Source organism: Solea senegalensis, linkage group LG10 (assembly GCF_019176455.1).
Source record: "Solea senegalensis isolate Sse05_10M linkage group LG10, IFAPA_SoseM_1, whole genome shotgun sequence".
NCBI lineage: Eukaryota > Metazoa > Chordata > Actinopteri > Pleuronectiformes > Soleidae > Solea > Solea senegalensis.
Genome location: NC_058030.1, coordinates 6,656,736 through 6,684,435, shown reverse-complemented (window position 1 = coordinate 6,684,435; position 27,700 = coordinate 6,656,736). Strand labels below are relative to the sequence as shown.

At 39.3% G+C, this 27,700-nt stretch overlaps 1 protein-coding gene across 1 annotated transcript; it reads left to right on the top strand.

Moving 5' to 3' along the window:
* The first annotated feature begins 1,054 nt into the window (after positions 1 to 1,054).
* glg1a (golgi glycoprotein 1a) lies at positions 1,055 to 27,700 on the top strand. Its single transcript, XM_044036897.1, has 25 exons — positions 1,055 to 1,438; positions 10,233 to 10,262; positions 10,503 to 10,589; positions 11,375 to 11,590; positions 12,191 to 12,394; positions 12,768 to 12,839; positions 13,060 to 13,246; positions 14,026 to 14,240; positions 14,680 to 14,801; positions 15,575 to 15,676; positions 15,924 to 16,077; positions 17,613 to 17,837; positions 18,064 to 18,126; positions 18,426 to 18,539; positions 19,134 to 19,222; positions 20,667 to 20,784; positions 21,409 to 21,501; positions 21,726 to 21,863; positions 22,032 to 22,155; positions 22,264 to 22,406; positions 22,486 to 22,587; positions 22,770 to 22,877; positions 23,339 to 23,459; positions 23,961 to 24,067; positions 24,716 to 27,700. The coding sequence occupies exons 1-25, from the start codon at positions 1,106 to 1,108 to the stop codon at positions 24,881 to 24,883; spliced, it is 3,435 nt and encodes a 1,144-aa protein (XP_043892832.1). The 5' UTR covers positions 1,055 to 1,105; the 3' UTR covers positions 24,884 to 27,700.

The window sequence follows — 27,700 nt, the reverse complement described above, 5'->3', positions numbered from 1 at the left end:
TTTTCATGCCATCAAGTGATTTATTTATTGGTTTATCAGATAAAAATGTGATGAATTTTCAATGGGTGTTAGTAGAATCTCATTTTTGCGATGACAATTGCACACTACGACAATAACGGCTCTAGTGCAAATCTGTGACGGGATAATACAAACTAACAGGGTGCTGCTTTCAAGGGAGACTCGTAAATTCCTGTTTAAAATGTCAGTGGAGGAAAAGATTGTATCGTCTGGTCCAGCAGTAGGAGTGACAACAGACCTATTTTAGGGTCACATTGACATGACAGTATTTTAAAATTTGGTCTGTAGATTTTAACATTTAGTCACGTCAAAATAAAAAAAAACAAGAAAACAATCACAGTAAGCCTGTACTTTAATGAAGGGCCTTTATGGAGGCCATCATGTGCTGCCATGTTTCTACAGCAGCTGCAGTGGACAAATGCCACAGCATTTATTTATAATTTTGAGGCAGAAGCTCGCAGTCTAAGGCTTCAGTCACTTTGTTTACACAAACACAGGACAATCACTTCTCTCTTTTAAAGTGCCTTCTTTATTCTGTTTTTACACCGGTCTTGCTGCTATATTTGGTTATCTCATGTTAATTTATACATAGTCATAGTTTTCTGGAAAAATGTAAACATTTCTTATTCTTATTTTATTGTCAATATTCTATTTTCTCTTTTAAAATTGTTATTTATATATTTGTATTTTGCACCAAGGGAGTGGCACCCAAATTTCGTTGTCCACAAAATAACGACAATAAAGGCTATTCTGATTCTGATTCTGATTTTGAAACATGCTGTTTGGTCAGTGGAGTCCTCTGTTTCTTACAATATGCAGTCTTACCCTGAGCTTTGAAGACACAATTAGGTTTATAATGCCACCCATTTCACCCATGCTTCCGCACATAAAAGCTGTGCAAACTTTGAAGAACACCTACCCATGGTGTTGGTATGATTGGATGACACAAAGCAAGACAAGTCACGAGTAAATTATTCATGAGCCGCCCACTTTCATCCTGGAAAGAAACGAGAAAATTGTATCTACGGAAATTCCTCTTATCCCGAGTGCTCCTGAACGCAACAGTAGGCTGCCTGGCTCTGTGAAGATGGCGGACTGTATACGTGTTCCTCTGCTCCTGCTCTGGATGTGCATCTTGTCGTCAGTGCATTCAACTAGAGCAGATAACAATAATGTCGCCAAATTTACTGGTAACGCTGATAACCCACAGAATCCAGCCGCAGGTCTGGGACCGGCTGTGGTTAACCCAGGAGCCGCTGAGAGAAACCTGGGCGCTGGGGCCTCGCTCTCTCGGAGGCGCACTGCCGGCTGGAAGTTGGCAGAGGAGGCGGTGTGCAGGGAGGACCTGACCCGGCTTTGCCCTAAACACTCATGGAACAACAACCTGGCGGTTTTGGAATGTCTCCAGGACAAGAAAGAGGTACATTTTCGCGACATGCTTATGTGGGTGAAGGAGAAGAAGCAGGGTGTGCCTGACGAAAGAACAAGCTAACCACGGTTAGCTGCCACCGTCAGCTAGGCGCTAGCTTTGATAGAGAGAACGTCACGCCAAATGCCGGTCAGAAAGTCAACAATTTATGCCTTATGATGTTGGTTTCAGTATGGTCTAGTGCAGAGAAAACGATTGCAGGCATTTCACATGTTTTAAGTGTCCACTCTTCAGTTCGGCATGATGCGTTTACTCAAACGGCTCCTGGCATCTCATAAGTTTATTAATCTGTTTGTCTTCTAAATATCTCCTAAATGCTACGAAGTGGAACAGCGTGCAAAATACGCTGTAATATAACCCGCTTTATGTAATAAATTTAACTAGAAATTGCTAGAAACACATCTGCTACAGATGGCCACCAATGCACTTGCTTTTTTTGTGTATCGTTACAGTGTGTGTTTCATCACAACCTAGTACATTATCTGGACAGCTTGTATATGTTTATAAGTCGTACCTCCGGCATCTGGACTAGTGAATGTCTAAATATGACACTGACCACATAATTCACCAGCCAACAGGCGTGACAGACCAAAGGTATAATTCAACTCAAAACTCTTAAGACACACAAGCATCTGTAGATCAGTAAGTTGTTTTGCACAGTTCGCACTTCCGTTATTTTGATAGCAGTCTAGCCCTCAAATAAATCTCAAGCCTCTCGCAGGTTCATGTTTGTCTTTAGGTTAAAATTGTATGTTAATGTTAAAATATACAGGCATTTGACATGATATCCACAGTATGATATTTAATGAGCTTCTATCCACAGTACAACATTGTGATTGTAATATAGCACACGTTGCTTTCATTTAAGCCGTTATCTCTTAGTAGAGAGCTGGTTAGTGTTTGATTTTAATTATATCATATTGTCCATGATGGGATTTTATGCTTTGGCTCTACTGCCTGCTGACCTTCTGAATCATCTCTTGTCTTCTACAGGAAATGGCCCTAAGTCTTTGGTTGTATAGTCACCTATCTTGTGTCTTGTGATCTCTTAAGCTCTCAAAGTGTTATGGGAAAGAGGAGTTGTGAACTCTTACTTTAAGTGTTTAGGCCTGGCAGAAATGTCTTTCCGGCCATCTTCTCATATCTTTTCAGGAGGATTTGCCAGTTGGCCTCTCATATCACTCGATTTGCTTAGCAGATTGTTATGTTTGTTATGTTAGTCACCCTTTTTCCTTATTTCTTGACATGGGAAATCAAAATGCTTCCACACAAAAAGGTGATGATATCTGTAGGTCCCACGTCATTCTGCTCTCGTGCACTATTTATGGCTGAAACAAGATCACAGTTTTTGCCTGGAAAATATTGTTTTGATATCATCACCATTGAGACACTTTCGTTTCTGCAATATAGTAAAATTATCAATGCTGTTAAACTATCAGTACTATCAAAACTGGTTAATGGCAGCAAATGGTTCCACTCTGGTTCATATTCTGTTGTATAGCTAACATAACATTATTGTGAGGCAGACTGAGCAGCACTCACTCACTCATTCATTATCTACCTTTTATCCTTCACATGATATTCGTGGGGGGCCTGGAGCCAATCCCACTTGACATAGGGTGAAAGATGGGATAAACCCTGGACAGGTTGCCAGTCCTGGGTAGGGCCAGTTTAGATAGACAAACAACCATTCACTCTCACATTCACATCTATTCCTAATCAGACTGCATGTTTTTGGATTGTGGGAGGAAGCCTGAGTACCTGAAGAGAACCCATGTAAGTGCATGGGGAGAACCTACAAACTCCATAGGGGAAAGCCCCATGGGATTTGAACCAGTTGGCTTCTTGCTCTGAGGCAACAATGCTAGCCACTGCTGCACTATGTGACCTAGCAGACTGAGCAGTTAACCTGTTTTGTCTGCAGAATGGTCTTTGTCCCCAGGGAAAGTTTGTCATTGACCTCCCTGAGGCAGCACCAGAGCCTGTAGAATAGTTGTCACTGTGGTGGTGTGGAGAGAGTGAACATTGCCCTGACATGTTTAGGCAACATGTTGCCAAAAAGATAAAGATAATAAAACCCCATTCCTGTGTTGACACCTGTGCCAGTATATTCTCAGAGTCCAGTACCAAATACCACAACATCTTTATATCAATATGACCGAGACTATTAGGTTGCTGATCCAACTTTGGATGTACAGCTACCTGCAACACATTTCATTTCCCATTTCCTTAATAATAAGATAATAATTTAATTGTCATATTGTCAATGTAAAAGTAAAAAAAAAATTGCTGAGATGTCAAGTGTTTTGTTCGAATGACACCACATAAGGTAGGACTACCAAAGTGTAGTCTAATGTTAATTATAAAATGAGGAATGTCTGTTTGTCTTTGTATCTACTCTTCCAGTCAACTTCAAACTTGGTGTGTGCTTTAATGAGGACCCGGGTAAGTGTGAAGTTTGGATGAATAGTTCTTGACAAAGCCTAAAAAAAAATCCCCGTTTTACACATTGCATGACTTGAGTAAATAGGCGGTGGCAGTGCAGCAGCACATGCCAGAGTTTTGGGAAAGTCAGAACTCAACTGTGATATTCTCAGCACAATATCCCAGTCACTGTCAAACCATGTCATGGCTGGCACAGTGTCAGGAGTAAAGTTGTTTGGATAAGGCAGGATCGATGCCTGCTCTCAGGCACTTTTTGAAACAGGAACAAAAACAGTAATAAATTATTAAAAAGATAATTCAAATATGAGATTATTTTCAGAAAATTAACATTTCTTCTTTTGTGTATTAAACATGTAAAGACGGAAGTTTTAGTTTAATAAGAATTGAAGAGTGTTAATTGCTCTCACTTGAGAATCTGAACAAGATTAACATACACAATGTTACACAACGGGGAAGAACCTTTACATTTTCTCACTGAAGTGCAATTAGTCATTTCTGATTAACCTGTGCTGACAAATGAATCAGATCTTCATTGTAATTGCAGCATGCGTCATGTGTAATGCACTGGGAAAATTCAGAATTATTTTTTTTGTTAAATTTTTTAGTTTAGAATTCATACAGGGTATTTGATACCATTTTGAGTCAAATGGACTGGAAAAAGCTCTGCTCTATGGTCTCTACCATGTTTGGTGTTGATAATGGCTGGGCTGCAGACCCAGGAGCAGCTGCATAGACCTGTGACATGAACATGTTACTGGAGGTGAGAACAGCTAACTTTTATCAGCAGCTTTGCCATTAAGAAGACGTTGAGAATCCTTTTATATACCACCAACATCAACAAGCCCTGAACACGTAGAGAAGCCTGTTTTCTAGCCGCTCCCATCCACCGCAATGTGCCTTCCACAACCACAGCTTTCTTGTTAAGCTAACAATGAATGATAATAAACAATCTAAAGGGAAAGCTTTTTGTATGTGGACTGCCAGCGTCATCTGCCAAATATCTTCAACTTAGGCATGTGTTTGTGCACCAGTCTTCAGAACTGATTCAATCTCAATCTCTTAAATTGTTGATTATTCTCTTAAATAATCAGTTAGTTGTTTGTTCCATACAATGCAAGTTCAAAGGGAGTTTGGAACTTTCGGTTTCAGGTCACTAGTGGCGCATGTCCACCAGCTCTACTCGCCTCGCCTCAGCACGACACGGCACAATTCCGTTGCTTCCCCACTACAAAAAAAGTACCTACTTAACGTGGGCGGAGTCATCACTGCACGACTGAGTGAAACTGTGGTGATTTTATACGCGACACACACACACGAGTGACTAGTGACTTTACACCAGACAGGTTGCTTTTGTGACCATTCATATGTGTTTGAGAGGTCAACCTGGGACTGTCTCTGCTGGTTGGGTGGCAGCAAACTGTTTACTCACTTCTCTAATCTCATTAGCTGCTTGAGAGCTCACAATGTTGCAGCAGCAGCTGAAAGCTAAGACAAGCCTTAAGTTGTGCCCATTATGTGGGCACATTCAAATGAAGACAGCAGCATCCTCTCTGGTGGTAAAATTATCAAGAAATATTCCATCTGCAGAGCAAACTTAAAACAGGACATGTTTTAAATGTTCACACATTTACACATGGCAGTTAGTTGCTTTTTTTCTTTTTATGTGGTTGTAATGAGTTATCTTAGAGTCAACTACATCAAGAATTTGAAATTGTTTTATTCAATTCTTCAAACTGTTTCAATAATAGATAAAGCAGGCCAAACATAGACCAATTGATTAATCTTTTATTGATAATGACAATAATTGTTAGCAGCAGACCTGATCTCAGAGAATTTCGGTATTTTCAATATCCCCTATATTAATTCAGATGCCTCAAACACCAGGAAGTGGTCTAGTCTACATATTATTATAATTTGCAACATTAATTATTACGTAGGAAGAGTGTTGAATGAAATAAATGTTTAAACAATCTGAAACTGCACACACCTGATCGTGTCAGGCTGTGAGCTGAACCCCTTTTAATGTCCTGGTAAATGGTGTTTAATGTCATGTCAGAGGCAGTGGTTACTGAGGACAGTGAAGTAGGTTGTGGTGCTTGTTTTGTCTTTTTTCTATCTCCCTAAGACTTCCTCTGGATGCCAGTCCTATGCTGTAATCACTGTCTTGAACAAAATCAGAGCTGACACTTCATTCTTTACTACTTTTAGGGCCAGTAAGACCTTCATCACTCCAGTATCAGCATCTATATATATATTAAGAGTTGAGTTTTCCAAATTCTGTTGAATGTTGAACTTGTGAAGACTAGTCTAAGTAGTCTTAGCCAAATGAATCCATCTACTTCCACCAATTTCCACCGGTTATCCATGTCTGTTCACTTTGGAGACCAGTCAAACACCTGCCACTTCTTTTGCTAATGGTATCCGTAGTTTCTCTAGGTTACTCATGGTTTTATTATTTTTCCTCTTCTGCCTTGTAGCTTTGGCATAAAAAGAGTGATAGTTTCTATCACAAAATTGTGTAAATGCCCCCAATTCACTCAGTTGCCACTCTGCTGTTGCTGCTTTTCTCTGCTTCAAGGGTGAGATTATGAGCTGCTTTTAGACTTGTAGCATTTTTCTGTGTCTCTGGCCTGCCCACTCTTGGTCCTGATGGTTTTTGTGGTTTTGTCTACGTGGTGCAGAGCACAGAGGGAGGAGGTTTTTGACATTGAAGACTTGTCGTATGTTTTTGCTTGGTTTTTCTAATTGTACCCAATTTAAATAAATTGCCAATTCCTAGTGCAAGAAACAAGCAGATAGCCGTCTGACCGTGAACATCAATGAGCTGTCTTACTCTTGAGGTTACATCTATCCAACAGATATCCAGACCTACTTTATTGATTATTTCCCATTCATTGTCATCCAATGTCAATGTGTAATGGATTTCCTGAACGGAGGTGTGCGTTACTCTGCGTCTCATTGACGTTCAGAAAATCCATTCTAATTTTTGCGGCCAGCTAGCAGAGCAACAGGGAATCACTTGTGGAGACATTTCAACAGACAACATTGAAGCACAGACGGATCGGAAATTTCCGATCCTTGAATTAACTTTGTATCAGATACCGATACTGGATCGGATCGGCCCCATCCCTAACGAGGACTAGTCCACAAGGTATAGCTGCAGACCAAATGTACACAAACTCTTGTAGTTAAAGGTGTCCACATGAAGGAGAGAGGGAGAACTTTAGAGTTATTGTGTTTTAATGACTTGCATTAAAACAACAAAAGAGCTTTCCAATTGTTTTAAAAAAAAATAAAAAAATAAAAAAAAGATTTCGGGCCTGTGCCAAAAAGTGGAAAAACTGTTCCTGGTTACTTAACAACATCCTCTTGTGTCCTTTCAGTATCTATTGTTTGTGACCATTGATTTGGGCTTATTGTTGACATATATATTTAAACTTGTTTAAGTGTTTATCCAACTGCATAGGAGCTACAGCTCTCTATATTGCCTCTCTATAGCCTGTATTAATATATATTGTCACTCTGTTGAATTAAATTTTTTATGTTAATCATGTTTAGGATGTTACTGACCCTGATGTGGAGGATAAAGTGGTAGAAGATGAATGAATTTTAATCATGTTTAGGGTTTTTTCAGATTTTTGTATTGTCTTGTTTTGACTAAGATTTGAGCTTTATCATCACAAGTTTAGAGTACAGTGCGTGCGTGCGCTTTACAGATTGATCAAATACCAGTGTCACAAGTCTTTAAGTCTTTTTCTTGGAGGTGAAAATACACACATCTGTCACACAGCCGACCTGGAAAAAAGGCACTTGTCTTTTCTGGCCACAGAATCCAATAAAACAGCACTTTGGGAGCTAGCTAAAGCTCCAGAGAGCATATGGCTGAAGTGTATTGGCTGGTGAGCCTACTGTCTTTGATCACTCTTAAATTGGCTAATTAAAAATTAAGTGTGTCTTGCTTGCTGTAGCCCTCATTGTTGAAAGATGTGGTTGTGTCGTTCTCAGCCCTGCAGTGGCTGCTGAAGGCAATCTGCTTGACTGTCTTGCTGATGTGTCTACAAGAGCATTGCATTATGTGGTGCCATTTTCTGCTCTGCCGTCTTTTTTTCCTCTGCCTCCTGTCTCATCAATTGCTTGTAGTGATAGTGTCTATCTGATTTTTTTCACAATGCCAAATAAAAACGTCAAAATCAATAATGCCTACACACCTGGAACATGCAACAAGATGGAGAGAGAATGTAATGTGGTGTGTGTGGCTTCAAAAACACCAGTATTCTAAAAAAACAATACTCACAAATATGGCTGCGCGATAATAGGAAATCATGCGGTGTGGCATCATTGCTGATTATTGTGATGACGATATCACTCGTGATAAATTAAGACATACAATTAAAAAAATTTCTTTTGTTATGTATTGACTTAACAACTTACGATTATTTTCATAATCAATCTGTCTTTCTTGATTAATTTAGTACTTGCTTGGTCTATAAAATGGCAGAAAATAGTTTTGCCCACAAACCAAATTCAAATCATTGTTGCAGCCCTAATATACAGTGAATGATAAGATGAAGATGAATTATGAATATAACAAAAACAGATGAAAATAAACTAATTCATAATCAAACTAATGAAAATGGAGGAATTTCATTTTAAGCAATTATTATTGCTAAATTGTTGAAGCTGAAGCCAGTGGATCTTACTACTAGAGTAATAAGAAGTGATGATGGTTAAAAGGAGTGAAATTGATGGTGTATATGTCTATTTTCTTTCTAGCTGTGCACAGACCTGAGATGAATCAACCGTTCCAAATTTTCGGTGGAGGATAAAGTGGTAGATGATGGATATTTCAAATTTGAAAATATTTTCTTAGTGTGAACAAAAACTTTACTGTCACCTGTAAGAGGCTGCACTGAACAGGCATGTGCATGGATGAATGAAGATGATGCAAGTCTTCACACACCTATGATTTAGGCTCTCATTTTCTCTCTCCTGCTCTTACTCTCACCCACTTCAAGTTGAAGCTCTGCCTTACACTGGTTTTCCCAAGATGAAGAGCGCTGATTAGGTTTAATTTAGCAGCAGCTATTAAAGGAGATGGAGGAGTTGACCTTATTTAAAGAAAAAAAAACATCAGTGAACAAAAGGAGTTTGAGTATTTCAGTCTGATTACATCAACAACACTAAGTGTTGGTTTTATTTCCTCCTGTTGTGTTTGGATCCAGGTCCAGCTGCTGGCCACTGAGTTCCAGTTTGGACTTGGTTAGACTTAACCGTAATTGCACAACAAAATGATACATGTCTTTTTTCCCTGAGCCTTTTGGTCAGAAATAATGCCAGTCTCATCATTGTTTGTGTATTTCACTTTTAAATAAACATTGCAGTAAAAGGAAGAAGCATTTTGACTTTCTGAAACATGTAGGTCCCACTGTCTGAGCTGGATAGATGACTATATTAATCATGTGTTTTGTAAGTGGGATGCGATTTGTTTTAACTGTTAAGTCCTTAGTTGGATTACGTGTGTGTGCAGAGGTGGGGTTTTCCCTGCAGACAGACAATCACTCCAAAAGCACTAGGAAAAATGGAAAAACAATGTTTTTGTTTGAACTAAATTACTCAACACTCTGTTCATGTACTGATGTTTAGAACATCTGTCTGTCCCACCCACCCTTCCGTCATCTTCCTTGGCAGGCTCTGGCTGAGACCTGCTCATCACACTGTTTACTTCACACTGTTTACAGTATTGTAACACTTTTGTGTAAAATGCACTGTCAATAGGACACACATACACTTGCTTAGTCAAACACACAAACGGCCTATTCTTGGCTCATGCTGTGGCTGCCATGTGGTTAACAGTCAGAAACTCTTCAGCCATCTGCAGAGCACACACACAGAGTTGGTCCTCCATTGGGAATGGAGCAATAATTTTGGGTTTCTCTGGTTAAAGGGGAGGGGAGACTGTTGGTCTGCAGGCGTTTGGCTGCTGGTCAAAGCAGGAAGTCAGACAGGTCACTTCAGGTCAGTACAGCACTCCATAAAAATAATCTGTGGCCACAATGGCTCCCAGAAATTTGGAGCCACCTCAGTGAGAGAAGGCCTCCTATGATGTACCTGAACGTATTGTTGACATTTTAATCAATACCAGTGTCTAGACGATACGTTTTTTTGGGTCCTTTTTTTTTAAATATCAAAAACCTACTTAAATCCCTGTTCCACCAAACTTCTCAGTCCAGCGTAGTTGACCCATGAAATGCAAAGATACAAATCTCTGAAGGTTTGATCTCGTTCCTGACATTTTCTTCTTGGTATATATGCAAACCTCTTCTTCTTTTCTGTATTTTAGGAAACCGAGATTGCTACTGAATGCAACCATGTAAGTGTCTATACTTTTTTATTCCCATCCCATAACTCATGTAACACCATGCATCATGTTATTTTATAATGCATTGTACCACATGTGTTGGATATAACATCCTAAATGTCAACAGATCATGTGCATATGTATGAATCTGACTGTAATTGGCAGTTTTGATGATTAGTAACAGAATAAGAAAAGGTCAAATTAAAGAAAAAGTAAAGCTTGCTGTAGTCTCATGCATCTGTTCTTTTCTAGCTGCTGTGGAACTACAAGCTGAATCTGACCACCGACCCCAAGTTTGAGTCTGTAGCTGTGGAGGTCTGCAAGACAACCATCTCTGAGGTCAGTTGAAGCTTCACTGGATTTTTGTTTCAGCCTCCACCAACAACTGAGTAAACATTCAACTAGCTGGTCACTTGAAGGATCATCTCTCCATGTTTTCTCACCAGTAGCCTGGTTTGTTGTCCGTAGAAGATGCAGCTGCAGTAAAGGGCTGATGAAAATAATCCAGCACACACAAATGTTTGGAACAAAACTTCATTTTAGTGAAACATATTTTTATTCAGACTTTTTGGGTACCACCATTTAATTGGAAGCAGTGTTTCCAGATTCTAAATTTAATTATGTGGAAGTCATTTTCTCAAAAGCCCTTCTCTGACAGAAAAGTTGGCTTGTAATTTGTGTAGTGTGAACTAGGCTTTAGTTTTCTAGATCCTAGTTTTGGTTACATGTGTGCGTAACATTCATCGGCAGCTTTAATGCTTTCACTGTTGTCTTTGCAGCTTGTTGCACTACCTCTAAGTGGCAGTTTGAAATTCATGCAGGTTTAAATGGTAAACGGCTATTTAACTTTTACAAATAATGTGGTCATTATAGTGTCTGTGAAGCAGCAAGTTCTTGTTATATCATTTGATGAGAACATTTAAATGCTGAATGAGAAAGGTATATCCATGTGAGTTCTGGCCACATTTTTCCTGGAGCATTTGTTGGCAGATCTATGTTCTGTAGACAGACAGGCTGATCGGGTTTTTATTTTCATGCATTGTATCTTAATTTAAATGGCACTTTTCAACAACCGCTTTCAGTCTTCAAACAGAGATTGTGACGCTGCCTGTGCTTTTGCTTAGATTAAAGAATGTGCATCTGAGGAGCCGGGCAAGGGCTACCTGGTGTCTTGCCTGGTGGATCACCGCACCAACATCAGTGATTACCAGTGTAACCAGTACATCACCAAAATGACCTCCATCGTCTTCAGTGACTACCGACTCATTTGTGGCTTCATGGACAAATGTCGCGATGACATCAATGTGTTGCGCTGCGGCAGCATCAGCACGGGAGAAAAGGTAAGACTCAAAGACTAAACTTTCTCTGTGTTCTGTATCTCGTATGTGAACACTAACACACAAAGAGTGTAGTGAAAGTCAGCTTGGGTAAAAGATGAGTTAAATGCTTCTCAAAACAAAAAAATAAGGCTCTGTCGCGCATCCTCCATGAACTGAAATATTTGTCAGCAGCAGTGTTGGTTTCATTATCAGGGATTTGTCATGGCAGCGGAGTGCTGCATGGTGGAGATGAAACCTGGCCACGCAACCTGTTTCACAAAATTATAGACATGCTGTGACGAAATATCTTAATTTGTGTTTATTAGCAAGGATTGATCCATCAATTAACATGCAATGGTGGCATGGTGTTGACAAATTGTTGATTAATTCTTTCAGTCATTACACACATTTACGGAGATGAAAATATTTATATTTACAAAATGACTGAAGATCAAACTTTTAAATGATAATCTCTTAATCAATAACCTCTAAACACGGTGTGCAGCCTGATTAAGATTGGTTTATTTAACAACAAAGACACAAACTATAATCACACCAGAATTAGAAGCAATGTTCACTGTGTGAAGCTTAACTTTCCCTGTGGCTGGGATCTCTGTGCAGGACATCCATTCACAGGGCGAAGTGATTGCCTGTCTGGAGAAAGGTTTGGTGCGGGAGGCCGAGGAACAGCCGGGAGCACACGCCATCAAGGAAGACTGCAAGAAGTCCATCATGAGAGTGGCTGAACTCTCTTCAGATGACTTCCACCTGGACCGCTACCTCTACTTCGCTTGTCGTGAGGACCGTGAACGATTCTGTGAAAGTGTGAGAATTTGTGCAAACATTCACAGGAATATGAAGTCTTTTTTAACACATGATCTAATGTTATTGCTGTGTAAACCAGATGACTGTGACATAGGCTTTTTTTTCTTCAGCTAAACTTCAGCTGATTCAGATAAACACTAGTTTCCTGTTTTGCTTTTTCTTTCTCTATTCTATTTTGTAAATAGTTTTATCATGTGTCTAAATTTAGAAGGCATTTTAATCCTTGTATTAGCCATTGAGGGGAAATAAATTATAAAATAGAGTAGTAAATAAAGGACATGCTCTGCCTTGGATCAGTAATTTCTGTGACATGATTTGACAAATGACATGACAAATTTTTGACTAATGCTATATTTTTTTCTTCTTCTTTCAGATACTGGCAGGGGAAGGACGAGTTTACAAATGTCTCTATAATCACAAGTTTGAAGAGGCGATGTCTGAGAGGGTGAGTCCAAGAATATTTCAAGTTTGACTTTTCAACCTGTGACGATACTGATTCAAAATTTAACAGTTGGATACCATTGTGTGAAATATTCAAAGAATGAGTGAGGCTGACACTACATTATTAAATTGAAAATGGATGGTGGTTTTCACATTAGCGTGAAAAATCAAATAAGACAGGTATTGGCTTTATTGGGATGCTGATGTTGGCTATGTTTCCTCAGTGTCGTGAGGCCTTGACCACTAGGCAGAAGCTGATCGCTCAGGACTACAAGGTGAGCTACTCACTTGCTAAATCCTGCAAGTCCGACCTGAGGAAGTACCACTGCAGCGTGGACACCAGCATGCCCAGAGCCCGAGAAGCTCGTCTGTCTTACCTGCTGCTCTGTCTGGAGTCTGCTGTGCATCGAGGTGAGAACTTCTGCCTCTGAACTTGTGAACCCCGCAATCACTCTCAGTTGCACCACCAATCAATGTACTCAGTTGTTTGTCTGACAGTCGGAGGCTACTATTAGCTGGATTACCTGTCACCAGTGTTCTTTTACTTGTGATTTATTGACTTTTCAAAAGCACAGTGAACCTCCCACCTGCCTCCCTGTCAGGCTCTCCTGTGATCTTGAGTGGAAAAACACCTGAGAAAGTTAGCAGCACTTTTGAGAAAATGAGAAAGAAGAAAAACTGCAGCAGTATGGCTGCAGTGTTGCTGCACATAGAATCTCTAATGAAAGCAGACTCGATGGAAAAAGTCTGAAATACACAATGGATACACTTGGATTTAAATATACAGTTTTCATAAACACAGATCATCACTATAAAATATGGTGGAGCCATTTGTGGAAAATGTTTGTGACATTTTTCTGACAATATTGCAATTGCGATTTTATTTGTGATATAATTTTAAGACAAACTACAGTTCCATTTCCGCCGCGTAATAGATATAACTAAATGGAGCATTGCTGTACAAGATGCCACTAAAATATAAATCCCCCTATTTTTTAACTCAAGGTTGAGTATTGCTTTGTTAATAATAATAATAATAATAATAATAAAAATAATAATTTAAAAAAATCAACTCTGTTGAATAAGAAAATAACCACAAAAAGAAAATGATGGAACAATTTGGACATATTTTGGAACTATTGTTCATGCCCACTCTGTCATATCTGATAAAAATATTTGTGTTTTTTTAGGTCGAGTGGTGAGTGGCGAGTGTCAGGGCGAGATGATGGATTACCGACGGATGCTAATGGAGGATTTTTCTCTGAGTCCCGAGATCGTGCTGCACTGTCGCACTGAGATCGAGAGTCACTGCTCTGGTCTTCACCGCAAAGGGCGGACACTGCACTGCTTGATGAGGGTCGGCCGAGGGGACATGGGTGGAATCGACCCCAACTGTCAGAGGGCGGTAAGTTACAATAAACATTAACCCTCAATGTGAGCGCTAGTAAGACTTGTTGGCTATACCAATAGTTGATATTTTATCAGAAACAAGATTTCAGCAGCTATAAATGCTCATTGGTTATCTGAAACAAAGAATTTTTAAATAATAATGTAAATAATGTTTGTCTCACAATATTGTTCACACTGGAACACTAACTGTGCCCCCTGGTCCCCCGAGACCAGCTTCTTACCCCATAATTTCCTAGATGTTATGAACTTAGACATGGATCCAGGTTCTTAATACACACACCAAATGACAGCCTCCTTTTTCTCAAATATCTTTGAAGTAAACATCTTCTCCTGTTCTAAGAGTGACCTTCAGCACCTCATCGTGTAGAGGTCCCAACATGTGTGGCATAGAGTCGGGTTCATATTGTTGATGGGAATTCTTTTTCTGTCCTCAGCTCCAGACTCTGATCCAGGAAGCTGATCCTGGAGCAGACTACCGCATTGATCGAGCTCTAAACGAGGCATGCGAGTCCGTCATCCAGACTGCCTGCAAACATATTCGCAATGGAGATCCCATGTGAGTCACATGCCTGACTTTGTTTTCCTCATTCCTTCTGTTTATTTTATTACTGTGCTTATTCTATTTTGCTGAGATAGCTCACAATATCACATCTCATTGAATATTCCCAGTAAAAATGTGTTTGATTCATGTTATTTTACATAAATATTTCAAACATTTCAGTCTGCGAACATGCACATTTTGAATTTATTTTTGATAGCCAATATTTGTTAACCTACCATTAATGGTTAATGTTATATTTAGAATGGATGAACATCTTGTGACCTTTATTTTTAACTGGGTACATATGCAGAAACAATAAAAGATAAGGTTTCCCACTGTGAATATAGAGAAAAACAGACCAACAGGCCTCATATTGTTTCTTGTTATTCACAGGGAATATCCACCCTGCCATAGTCTTACTTTGTCCTGCCAAAATTTCATAATGATCCAAGATTTTTTTTAGAATAATAATTCTGTTGATCATTCTGACCTTAGCAGTTCCACAAATGGTCATGAGTAAACTGCTGCATGGTAACGGGACATCACAATAATCAACTTTCAGTTTTCGCCACTAAGGACAGAAACAGCAGCTGTGGCACAAAATAGAAACTTAAAACGAAAAATTAAAATGGCTATAAAGGTAAAAATGACCTTTTTCCAATTCATTTTGCGGTATAGCTCAGACTAAATGGTCATGACAGTCATTCTGTATAGGGCTGCACCTGTGGGATCCAGTAATTACTCTGTTTTCTGTACACCTGAACATATTTATGCTTTTGTTGCTGCAGGATCCTGTCCTGTCTGATGGAACATCTGTACACAGAGAAGATGGTGGAAGACTGTGAACACAGACTGTTAGAGCTGCAGTACTTTATTGCTCGAGACTGGAAGTAAGAGATGGCTAACCTTTTCTTATCAAGCTGATTCATAAATCAACTAACAACATTCTTTTTATCTACCGTTATGTTCAGAAAATGTATTATTGCTATATTTATGTGGTACAGTTTTGAAATTCTACAGAATTGTTTTGCTGAAAGTGTTGTGACATTGATGCCATATTATTATGTTTGACTATGTACCCACAGTGAACAGTCCTGTCTCTTGAACAATGCATTATTCCCCGGGTTTTCTGTTCAGGCTGGATCCCATCTTGTATAAGAAATGTCAGGGTGATGCAGCTCGGCTTTGCCATACACACGGTTGGAACGAGACAAGTGAGATGATGCCGCCTGGTGCCATCTTCTCCTGCCTGTATCGCCATGCTTACCGCTCTGTGGAGCAGGGACGTAGGGTGAGTCTCTAAAAAAAAAAAAAAAAAGGAGAATTTTGAGCTAATCTTTGACCACTTTAATGAACAGTTCACCAAATAACGACATCATTTCCCACTTGGCAACAGTGGGGTGTCTTTGTACTTATAGAAGTTGTATTTTAAATGCTGCTGTGCAATTTGTAATCATTATAAACATGTCTGGGTCAATAGAGATCGTTAACAGTTTTCATTACCTTTGGCAAGGAGGTTATGTTTTATATTTATGTCAGCTGGCATTGGCTCCAGCCTCCCCATGACCCTTAATAGATAAGTGGTGGTTAATGAGTGAATGATTGAATGACCATGCTAAAGAGATTTGTCATAGTCATTTTTCCATAAACAATGCACATGAGCTAATTTAAATTCTTGGCTCAGTCTTAAAGGCTCATTAAGTCATGAGAATAATTGCTTAAAAAGTCAGTGGGGCAGGTCATGGGCCTGTTTTTTATATAAGTTACAATGTAATAATGCCAAACAACAATGCAGTATTATTGGTGCCTCTATCCTGACGCACCAAGCTTATCTAAAGAAATTGTTTTGTCCAAGTATTTATTTTTAAGGCAGGTTTTTTCATAGTAAACTTGGTGTAAATGCACAAGACGTTTGTGTGAATTTTGTCATTGACCAGAGAATATTCTTGTAGCTCCCCAGTGGGGCAGCTGAAGCCGAAAACCATGGTTTTACTTTGAGTAAGTCCTGTCAAAACGAATAATAATCATAGGAAACCTGACATCTGTCATGATAAGAATTGATTGTGTCCTGGTAATTCTAATCTGGCAATAGTGCATGAAAGGGCTGATTTTCAGTTGGAATTGTTGACATGAAATGAGCTTCTGAACTGTGCTTTGAATAATTGATGTCAAACTCTTGATAATCTTTGTGTTTTAATTCAGTGCAGTGAATCAGGTTGTTAAATGTGCCAGCTGTGCCCTTATGTGACAGTCCACTACAATAAATGTTTTTAGTCACATACTTTCTCTCTTTGTAGGATGGATTTTCTGCATGACATTGTAATAATTGAAATTAATTTCATTTTTTACTTGTTTTAAAAAAGCATTTGCATCATCCGTCTCTGTAGCCCATCTTGACGTGTCTTTTTGAGAACATACATTATTGGCTTCCATATTAAGGCCCTGCTCACAAGAGCATTTTATGTGCAGTGACATCAATTCATTTTAATTAAATCGGATCAGCCATTGGATCAGTTTACAGAGATGACATAAATCTGTGCAATTGAACTGTCAGTGTCTTAACAGAGCTGAACATTGAGACATGAATTTAGAGCCAGTTTATAAGCTGTGGGTGAATCACCATCTCCTCCTTCAGAATATAAACTGGCCTACAGAACAAGAATTGGGTGTACATCAAATAATCATGTCTTATTAAAGGCTGCAACTGAAGATGATTTTCAGATTTTCACAATTGTGTTGCCTGTTCAGTGAAAAAGAGTGGAGTATCACTTAGTGGACAAATAAATGAATTTCTTACTCTAACTGGACTTCATAATTGTCCTGCAGCTCTCCAGGGATTGTAAGGTGGAGGTGCAGAGGATTCTCCACCAGAGGGCACTGGATGTAAAACTGGACCCTGAGCTGCAGCGGCGTTGTTTGACTGACCTGGGGAAGTGGTGCAGCGAGAAGACAGAGGCTGGTCAGGAGCTGGAGTGTCTGCAGGACCACCTTGAAGACCTGGTGTCTGACTGCAGAGATGTGGTGGGAAACCTGACAGAGCTGGAGTCAGAGGTAACCATCAGTTCATCGGTTAAAAAAAAATATATATATATATAAAAAAAATATTATTATTATTATTATTATTAATAATAATAATAATAATACAAATAATATATATATATATAGTGTATATAACTATAATAACTGAACATCTGAAAACGGCTGACCTAGAACTGACAGGTCTAATTTCAAAAGATGCTTTGTGTTAAGAGCATATCTGTGTTTGTTCTGTCCTTAGGATATTCAGATTGAGGCGCTGCTTATGAGAGCCTGTGAACCTGTCATCCAGGCATACTGCCATGTAAGTCTGATCTGATGAAATGTATCAGCCAGCGGAAATATGTTATGTTGTTTTTTTTTTTGGCAAAATGTATCACAGAAACACATTTGTGAAAACCAAAGTAATAGACAGCAGGATATCACATTGACTTTGAATACATAGGAGGAACTAATTTTGTTAAACCTTCAAGTATTTGTATGCATATATTTTCTCTTGTGTTGCTCTTACGTTTGTACGTTGTTTTTTTATTTCACATACAAGATGCAAATAGTATTCAGAATTTTGTTTTTAATGCTGCATTTTTCCCATTTCTGTGTCAGGAGGTTGCTGATAATCAGATAGACTCTGGTGATCTGATGGAGTGTTTGGTTCAGAACAAACACCAGAAGGAGATGAATGAGAAGTGTGCGGTCGGAGTGACACACTTCCAGCTGGTGAGCACATTGTCTTTCATCATCATTGAAATATGTTCAACATGAAAAGAAAATCATTCTTTTTGGCCCTCAGTCTGAAAAATAAGCATCTTAATTGCATATTGCTATTGGCTAATCTAAAAGGTTCGGTGCGTAAGATTGAGGGAAAGCCAGTGGCAACGTTGTAGATTGCAACCAATTAAATACCAATCCCCTCACCTCTTCCCTTTGAAACTGAAACTGTGTAGGAAAATCTACAGTGTCTTCAGATAATTTACAAGTATGGAAAACCCTCAAAATATCCTTCCTGTAGTTTTTTTTCTGTTGTGTTCTATGTCTTTGGGGCTGAGGGTATATTTGTTGCAGCGGTGCAACTTGGCTATTCTATTTGGAGATCAACACACTTTTAGCTGTTAGTAACACAATAGCTGTGCTGTGGGTTCTCTGTACCCCCACCCCAACAGCAGTAACAGGTTGTAGGAACCTGTTACCTACTAAATCCTGCAAACTGGAACTTAATCCTTAAGTTATGTGACACAAATGTGACTATTTTTTTCCTGCTGAATTCATGAGTAATTTTTTATGCATCATCTCTGTCTCTTTCATCATCCCCAGATTCAAATCAAAGATTTCCGTTTCTCCTATAAGTTCAAAACCGCCTGCAAGGAAGACGTTCTTAAACTGTGTCCCAACATCAAGAAGAAGTAAGATACACAAAATCACAGTGGTATTTTAGAGCCTGGTCACTGATGCGGCTTTTTTGTCCGATATTGCCAATTTTAATAACTTTAACTTTCGTATCTGCTTGTTTAATGATTTTAAATTACATTCCAGTTTTTTATTAATTTTAAGTTGACTGATGCTTTATCTGTTCGGTGTTTGTCTGAGTAAAAGGGGGACTGATTAGATGAAATGGCAAGAACAGGTAAGAGAGCACTTGTCGCATCTTGGAGACTCATGGGACCAGCTCGAGTCTCGGAGAGTGGAGCTGAGTGGGAGTGTAAGCCCTGTGTCTTACAGTATTTCATTTTCACATCGGGGACAAATAAGTGAGGGCAAACACAGAATAGATGAAAAATTCTTTGTCTGCTTGATTTTAAATTGTTTAATGTTTTTAGTGGTTTATATTTCTATAATTTATTTTTTAATTTTTGTTTTAATTTTTTCAATGTATTTACTTGCCTCTCTAAAGCACTATGTATTGCCTTGTGTGAGAATGGCGCTATACAAATAAACTTGTCGTGCCTTGCCTTTGCTGAAGAGCAATTTGTACAAAAATTATAATAAACTCAACTATTTATGCTCCTCCTAATATATCAACTATTTGACATATACACATATTACATATAATAAAGTACAAGCTAATACTGATTAGCTTTGGTTGCCTCGGGTCACTTCATGACACCAAATGAACCTTTGTATTCGGACTCTGCCTGTCCTATTCTCAAAGTTCAAAGATCACTCAAAGCCATCATTTAGAGAAGCAGTTCAGTTTTCAGGACTACTCCTGAAGGGAGAGTTCAGTATTTTCATAGGAGGCATAGGAGGTTGATTTATAATAGTTGTAATATTATACTAAGAATTTTTCTACATAGTTCAGAACATTTTGAAATGTCACCAAATATCCATCCATACTAATAAATCTGTATCTGCAGCAACAGTTTTTTCCAGTTGGTCCTCAGATGCCAATACTATTTACAAGGAAGAAACAGCAATTCCTACTGGAGAAAAGGGCAAGATGTAGTTTTTGTCCTGACAAAATGTCTTACAGGGGACTGAAATTAGAGGTCTACATTGTTTTTCTTGTCTCTACTTGTCCAGACTAAAACACAATTCTGGTTAGTGTTTTTAATCTAAAGGTGACAGACAGTTTTCCCACAAGTCTCCTTTTTTGGTGCTCAAAAAAATAATATGGATGCTTTGTTTAAACAAAGCAATCTTTTTTTAAATTGGTCCAGGGTAATAGTTGGGCTTAATTTTTACACTGTCAGTCAAGCTTATATTTATGTTTTTCCCTGGATAATTTGACCCTCTTCTAACATCTAATATTACAAAATGTAAAAAGAGGTACACAATATTGTATCTACTCTGAACCATAATAACAAGGCTTTAAAGGTGGTTGATCTTTATCTTGATTTTGTCTTTAAGGGTGGATGTCGTGATTTGTCTCAGCACCACAGTGAGAAACGACACACTACAGGAAGCCAAGGAACACCGAGTGTCTGTCAAATGCCGTAAACAGCTGCGAGTGGAGGAGGTAGAGATGGTACGTTCACTGACGCTACACTGTCACTGTTGGTCAGAAACGTTGTGAGCTCCTGCTCAGAGACTGAACACCAGTACAGAGACAGAAAGTCCAATTACAGTTGATGTCAAAGTCCATAACTAGTGTTAATGAAGCAAAGCGATTTATAATCGAATGAAGAAATCTTAAGACCATTATTTGACTCACATTTTGGAGATGCCAGATTTTTAGTGAACAGACAGCAGCACTGGCAGAAGATAATTTCCTAAAATCCAAAGCTTCCATGTGTAAGATTTTCATCATGGATAAGAAATACAGTTGGCCAGTTTCATGCTTCAAAAATACATAATTGCATAAGTATTCACTCATCAGAACTCAGATGATTTTCTTTGTCAATAAACCAGATAATTACCATTGACTGCTTTTATGAACCAAACAATATGACCACATGTCAGTTTGGTTGTTAAGCTGCTTAAAGGAAATGTATGAATTTTGTTCTACATTGATAAGCCACAATAGCAAAATTGTGTACTCTGTAAATATAAATCAAGCAGCATTTGAAACTCTGGGTAAAGTGAATTTTCTGATATTGTTTGTGCCATTGTTTTTATGTAAACCCACTTAATCCTGTCTGCTTCTCTGCAGTCAGAGGACATCCGCCTGGAGCCGGAGCTGTACGACTCCTGTAAGCAAGACATCACCAGATTGTGTCCGAACGTGCCATTTGGCAATGCCCAGGTCAGCTGCTCCACATGTAAACATACACAATGTGGTCTTTACTTGTAAAACACACATTGTTGTATAAATCAGGTTTATCAGTCCTCCACAATTCCAGTGTAAGGAGATTTAAATGAAGTGATAAAATGCTTATTAAAAAAAACAAAAACCATCTAATTTTGTATCACATAAATTAAAACCAATGCACCAATGATCAGACTCTCTCTTTCTCCTTCTCACTCTAGGTTATTGAGTGTCTGAAGGAAAACAAGCGTCAGTTAAGTTCCCGCTGCCACCAGCGGGTCTTTAAGCTGCAGGAGGTGGAGATGGTTGATCCTGAACTGGACTACCAGCTGATGAGAGTCTGCAAGCACATGATCAGGGTGGGTCCAGTAAAACCAAATGTCACACGATAAGTAATGGGTAGATGAGCCCTACTTATCCACAGAGTAGGATGAAAAATGGCAAAAGCAAGTTCTTTCTTGCTGTGTTAATGGAATATGTTATGAAGGAGCTTGTATGTAACAGCTGTCTCTTTTTGTGTTTTTCAGCGGTTTTGTACAGAGTCGGAGGGAAAGAACATTCTTCAGTGTCTAAAACAGAACAAGAACAGTGAAATGATGGATCCCAAATGCAAACAGATGATCACAAAAAGACAGATCACCCAGAACACAGGTAGATGGTCTCACTCATTTTTAGTCTGTCAGCATCATCAGGATCTTAAGTTCCACAAATAAGTCTTCCATTGACTGTCTGTCTTTGTGTGTTTGTCTCTCTTTCCAGACTTCAGGTTGAACCCAGTGCTGAGGAAAGCCTGTAAAGCAGACATCCCAAAGTTCTGTCAGTCAGTCCTGAACAAGGCAACACCAGACAGTGAGCTGGAGGGTCAGGTCATCTCCTGCCTCAAGCTCAAATATGCAGACCAGGTCAGAATCACAACACGCTTAAGATGTTTGGTGTGACAGTCACTGATGTGTAACGTGATGTGTTTGTGTGTTGTGGCAGCGTTTGTCGTCAGATTGTGAGGATCAGATCAGGGTCATTCTGCAGGAGTCGGCGTTGGACTACAGACTTGACCTTCAGCTGCAGATCCATTGCACACAGGAGGTACAAACATTATAATGTCTAGAAGTTTAGACTATTAAAACTATTTTAAAAAACTCAGTGAAATGTTTATTATGTACTGAAAAGTATTTGACAATATAACAAATAATGAATGACCCATTAATCATCTACTCAGCCCTGTTTACAATGGGCAGGTTATTGACTGGGTTGGCCTGTGTTTGTAGATCTCTCAGCTGTGTCCAGAGGAGGCAGCAGCTCAGGAGCAGACGGGGCAGGTGGAGGAGTGTCTGAAGGTCAACCTGCTGAAGATCAAACAGGAGGGATGTAAGAAGGTAAACAAAGCCACTGCTGCCTTCACTGACCATTGAGGGAAATGTAAACTGCAGTGATATGACCTGAGTGTAATGAAATGATTCGTTCAAACAGGGGCCGCCAGCCTATTGAATGCCCATTTCACAACCCATGAGAAGCAATTATGATATAGACCCAGAAAAGCTGTAATAACGCATTAGGTTATTGAACATTACATAACTATGTAATGACCTCTGTGTGGCCCTAAATTTTGGTATTTTTAAATACAAAATTCCTTTTGCTAGCATGGATACAAACCTATGGTTTACATAAATCTATTGTATTGTATAATTGTTTTTTTTTTTATCTCTTATCTATTTATTTTTCTGATACATGACGTCTTGCCTCCCTTTTATTTCACTGCTGCTTTTGTTTTTCCCCTCACTGACTTTCTCCCTCCTCTACCTCTCCTTTTCCAACCCCCCTCCTCGCCCTTCTGTAGGAGGTGTTGAACCTGCTTAAGGAAAGTAAAGCGGACATTTTTGTTGACCCTGTCCTACACACAGCCTGCGCTCTGGACATCAAGCACCATTGTGCTGCCATACCACCTGGCAGGGGGCGCCGTGAGTCCACAAACATGCACACAGCAGCTGCATTGTAGACTTTTACCCATTTTTTAAGCGTTGTGATATATCAGAGAAACATGACTTGGTTTTCAAAAAATTTTGCAGGTGTAATCATTTTTCGTTTTTGCTCATTTTTGTTCATTAGTGTATGCATTTATATTTTGTGGTAAACACATTTTTGGGGTCAGAGATTGAATGTCACAGTGCTCCTCTCATAATTGTTTAATACCAATTACTAAAATGCTACCAATAAATACAAACAAACTTAATACCAAACGATATTAACAAAAATCCATTTATCCACTAAAAACAGAATAAAATCAGACTGGAATTAATATAATGTCCACTGTCTAACCACATGCCACCCTGTTAAATAACATTATCATCAGTGTTTAGTACTAAAATATATAAAACTATATAAAAGTAGTTTCTATCTATTGACACTAAACAATTAGAACTCTCAAAACAAGATGGTTGACATTGGTTTTGTTTCCTCAGAGATGTCGTGTCTCATGGAGGCGCTGCAGGACAAACGCATTCGTCTGCAACCTGAGTGCAAGAAGAGACTTCAGGATCGCATCGACATGTGGAGCTATGCTGCCAAGGTACACTAGCCTCCGGCTTCTTCATACTGTCAGGGAATTTGTTCAAACACTGTGGTCACACAACACAAAATACCAACACACACAGATTTGCTGCTCAGTAGCTACAGTCTGTGGTGAGTTCTGAGTTTGCCATTCAGTCATTGAGCTGTATCAAGTTTTATCAAATATATTAAATTAAGTTGTAAATGGGGTTTGCCCTGCATTAAATCTTTTATTCATTTCATTTGTTGTATTTTGCTGATTGATCCAGCTGCATTACATTTCATTTGAAATTGAGTCAAGAAATTACATAGAAATCTTTTATTTTGAAGTGTATTGCATGAGCCTTTGAATTGTGGCTATTCTTTTTAAATTGCTGTAATGTGCCACATAACATGACTAGAACTTTAAAGTATTTCCAAACAGAAATAATAACTTGTATACACATATCTGGTTAAATTAGGCTTTTTCTTTTTGAAACTCTGAGTGAACACATTTCTGTTTAAAGTGTTTCATTTCTGGGATATGTGCTATACAAAATCTGATTAAATGTACTTTTATTTTGACAAATATTTGATATACATTGTGTTTTTTTTACCTGGCGTTCATGGAATTTTATTATTAAGACTTTGTATTCATTAGTTATTTGCTTTCCTGATTTGACGACAGGTTGCTCCTGCTGAGGGTTTCTCAGACTTGGCCATGCAAGTGATGACATCACCCTCCAAGAACTACATCCTGACTGTGATTGCTGGAGGTGTAGCCCTGCTCTTCCTAATGGGTCTGCTCTGCGGACGATTCACTAAGCGTGTCACTCAAGAGCTGAAGGACAGGTAGACCACACCCACTCTGTGGTAAGGACACACCCACAGGAGAAACGACCACCGCTGAAATAGGACTCTACCCCCTCCTTCCGTCATTTACCCCTGCTACAACAACTCCACCTGCCTCTCAGTTCTTCTCACAGTGCTTTCTCATCACTCCTGCTGCTTCCCACCTCCTCTTACTGTGTGAGTGATGTCACTCACAATTGTGCAAAGGAAATTGGGCGCGATGACTGACTCATCTCATCATCTTCTACAGGAACTCGTCTTCTCTACTGGAAAGCCACGTCCACAACATTTCTTCTTTATCTTCTGATTTTTTTTCCCTCTTATGCAGAGCACCAGTTCCTCCATCAGTTATACCTGCACTCACCTGTAGTTGCAGTGTTTTTCTTTCCTCTCCACCCCTTTTACTGTGCTGGGGAGAGAGTTGGGGGTGGGGGTGGGGGGGTGGGAGGTCGTACGGGTTGTTAGGATAGGGGCTCGAAAGTCAAACTTAAATTAGAGGGAGGTGGAAATCATAGTGTAAATGTGTAGAGAATGGGATGGGAAAATATTCATTTATAAAGACTACAGAGTGCGTGTGTGAATGAGTGAGTGAGTGTGTGTGTGTGTGTGTGATGAAAACTGTCTCCATATCACCATATTCTTCTAGTTTGTCCACCTATTCCTTTTTTTTATCTTTTATTTGCTTGTGTATGTTCAATTTTATCGCCATGGGACTGCCATGCGGGTGGTGCCAACCAGTCAACCCTCCACCAAGCCACACAGATGAGATATAAACATTTGTTGGGGGGGTGACACATCACAACCACTCCCAGCTAGCTCGCTTAAAGCTCTTCCTACAATGGGAATAGTTTGTGGTGAAGTTAATCTTTTGAAACAGCAGACCTGGCAACTTCAGCTCTCCATTTATGCAGTCTAATGTTTTAAAAACAATTTTGTTTTAATTTCTCAGCCGGATCTGTGCCAAAAGTGCACCACGTCCACCTGCAGCCGGATCTGCTCACAACACTGCAGTGAGCTCCCATCATGCCCCGCTCCCCCCATTCATGGACTTGCAGCAGAGTGGCTGTCAGTGTCTCGGGTACATAAATCTGAGCAATGCAGGAAAAAAAAAACAGAATAAAGAAAAAAATTATTATAGAGATGTGAACATTTTAGTGTAAAGATACTGGAATCATTGCACATTTTTCATTCTTTTTTATATATATATATAAATAAATATATATATGTTTTGTTTTGTTTTTGTCATAGCCTTATTTATTTGTTTTCTTATGGACACATTTTTCTCCAAGTGATTTGAATGTTCGCTGGTTGCCTTTTCTCCAGGAAGGGAGCCTCCCTTTCTTTCTGCAGGGGTGTGGGGGAAGGTAGGGAGAAGGGTGGAGGAAGTAGGTGGCTACGGTTTTTTTTTGTTTTGTTTTTTTGGCGTGTTCTTTGCGCATCGACCTGCTCCGGCCACTTTGGTTGGCGGCGTGAGTCAGATTTCTGGTGTGGTGATGTTGAAGAACACGTTGTCCAGAACGTGAAGTGACTCTGTTGATCACCTGAGACACAGGAGACGAGCTGAGGTCTGTGATGTGATTATACTTTTGGGGGACGACCACTGGTGCTTTCATACGTGATTAAAACTGATCAGTGACGTGGACGTGAAAACACAACAGCTGTAGTTTGTTTCCCTCACTGTTGCAACTGACGGCTGAGTTCAAGTAAAGGAGCAGTGTATAAGAAATGCATCGTAAAAAGTCATAAAATTACCATTATATCGGCAGAGATTGGGAATCACTTAAATTTAAATGCTAACATTGGTACAGATGGTTTATTCAGCCTGCATGTTATTTTGTTTATATTGTGGAAAGAGGTTGCAGGTGTAGCTCTCCTTAGATCCATCTAATCAGTGTGTTAGGGATCCTCAAACTACCTGGCAACCCTTGCTTTTCTGAGTAGGAGAGAGACAACACTCTCCAAGAGTTTTTTTTTTTATAGGATTGCTGTTTAAACTCTGGTTGCATCTTGTATATACAGTAGCCCCCTTTAAAACTGTAACAGGTTTGATTCAGATTGGGCTCATTTCTGTGTCAGATGTTGATTTAACTCGACGTCAAACACATACACGTGATTCACCATGTGCGGGTCAAAGGTGGAGGAAGATGGTGGTCGAGGTTTTGCTGTTACTGTACATTAGTCTCAGTGTCATGAAGCTTCTTTTTTTTATTGTGGTGTATCTAAGCAACTTGGGCAACTGATGATTTGCTCCTCACTCGAGTTCATCGTGTGTACACGATGCACAGTACATTAAGTCACTGTGCAATTAAGCTGCGGCTTGTTGTCCTAATAGTGGTGTGGTGAGCGCTCGCTTCCCTTCCTGCTTGAAAACGAGGCGTTCCGATACGTTTAATTGCCTTCACAATTAATTTTAACTCTCGCCCATCTGACGTCAGTTTTATCAAATTGTGCCTACTTGCCGCCCCACTGAGGAATCCCGCTGTACAGAACATCCCAGAATCCCCTGCAGCACCCACCAGAGGAGCATGTGGGCCTTTGTGTGATGGATGGTGTGTGTGTTTGTGTATGGATGTGTGTTTGTGTTGCCCACAGATTTTGGATGCTGCCTCAAAGCTTACGCTCTCCCCAAACGATGATGACAAGAACGTTTGATTTTAAGTTTGTGACGATAAAGATCTTTTTGTAAAAAAAAAAAAAAGTTTTGTGTTTGAATCCGTGGAGCTCCTCCCTCATCATCTGATTTAATTCTTCCTGTACAATTTTTGTTCTGTACAGATGAAAATCGGAAAGTTTGTTAATAATAAAGTCTGCAAGGTTTCTA

Bases quoted from the DNA above. Each gene is read 5' to 3' on its own strand.
- glg1a (XM_044036897.1), top strand. From the start codon at position 1,106: ATGGCGGACTGTATACGTGTTCCTCTGCTCCTGCTCTGGATGTGCATC. The intron at 1,439-10,232 runs GTACATTTTCGC...TCTGTATTTTAG, and splicing joins GTCTCCAGGACAAGAAAGAG to GAAACCGAGATTGCTACTGA. The intron at 17,838-18,063 runs GTAACCATCAGT...TTCTGTCCTTAG, and splicing joins TGACAGAGCTGGAGTCAGAG to GATATTCAGATTGAGGCGCT.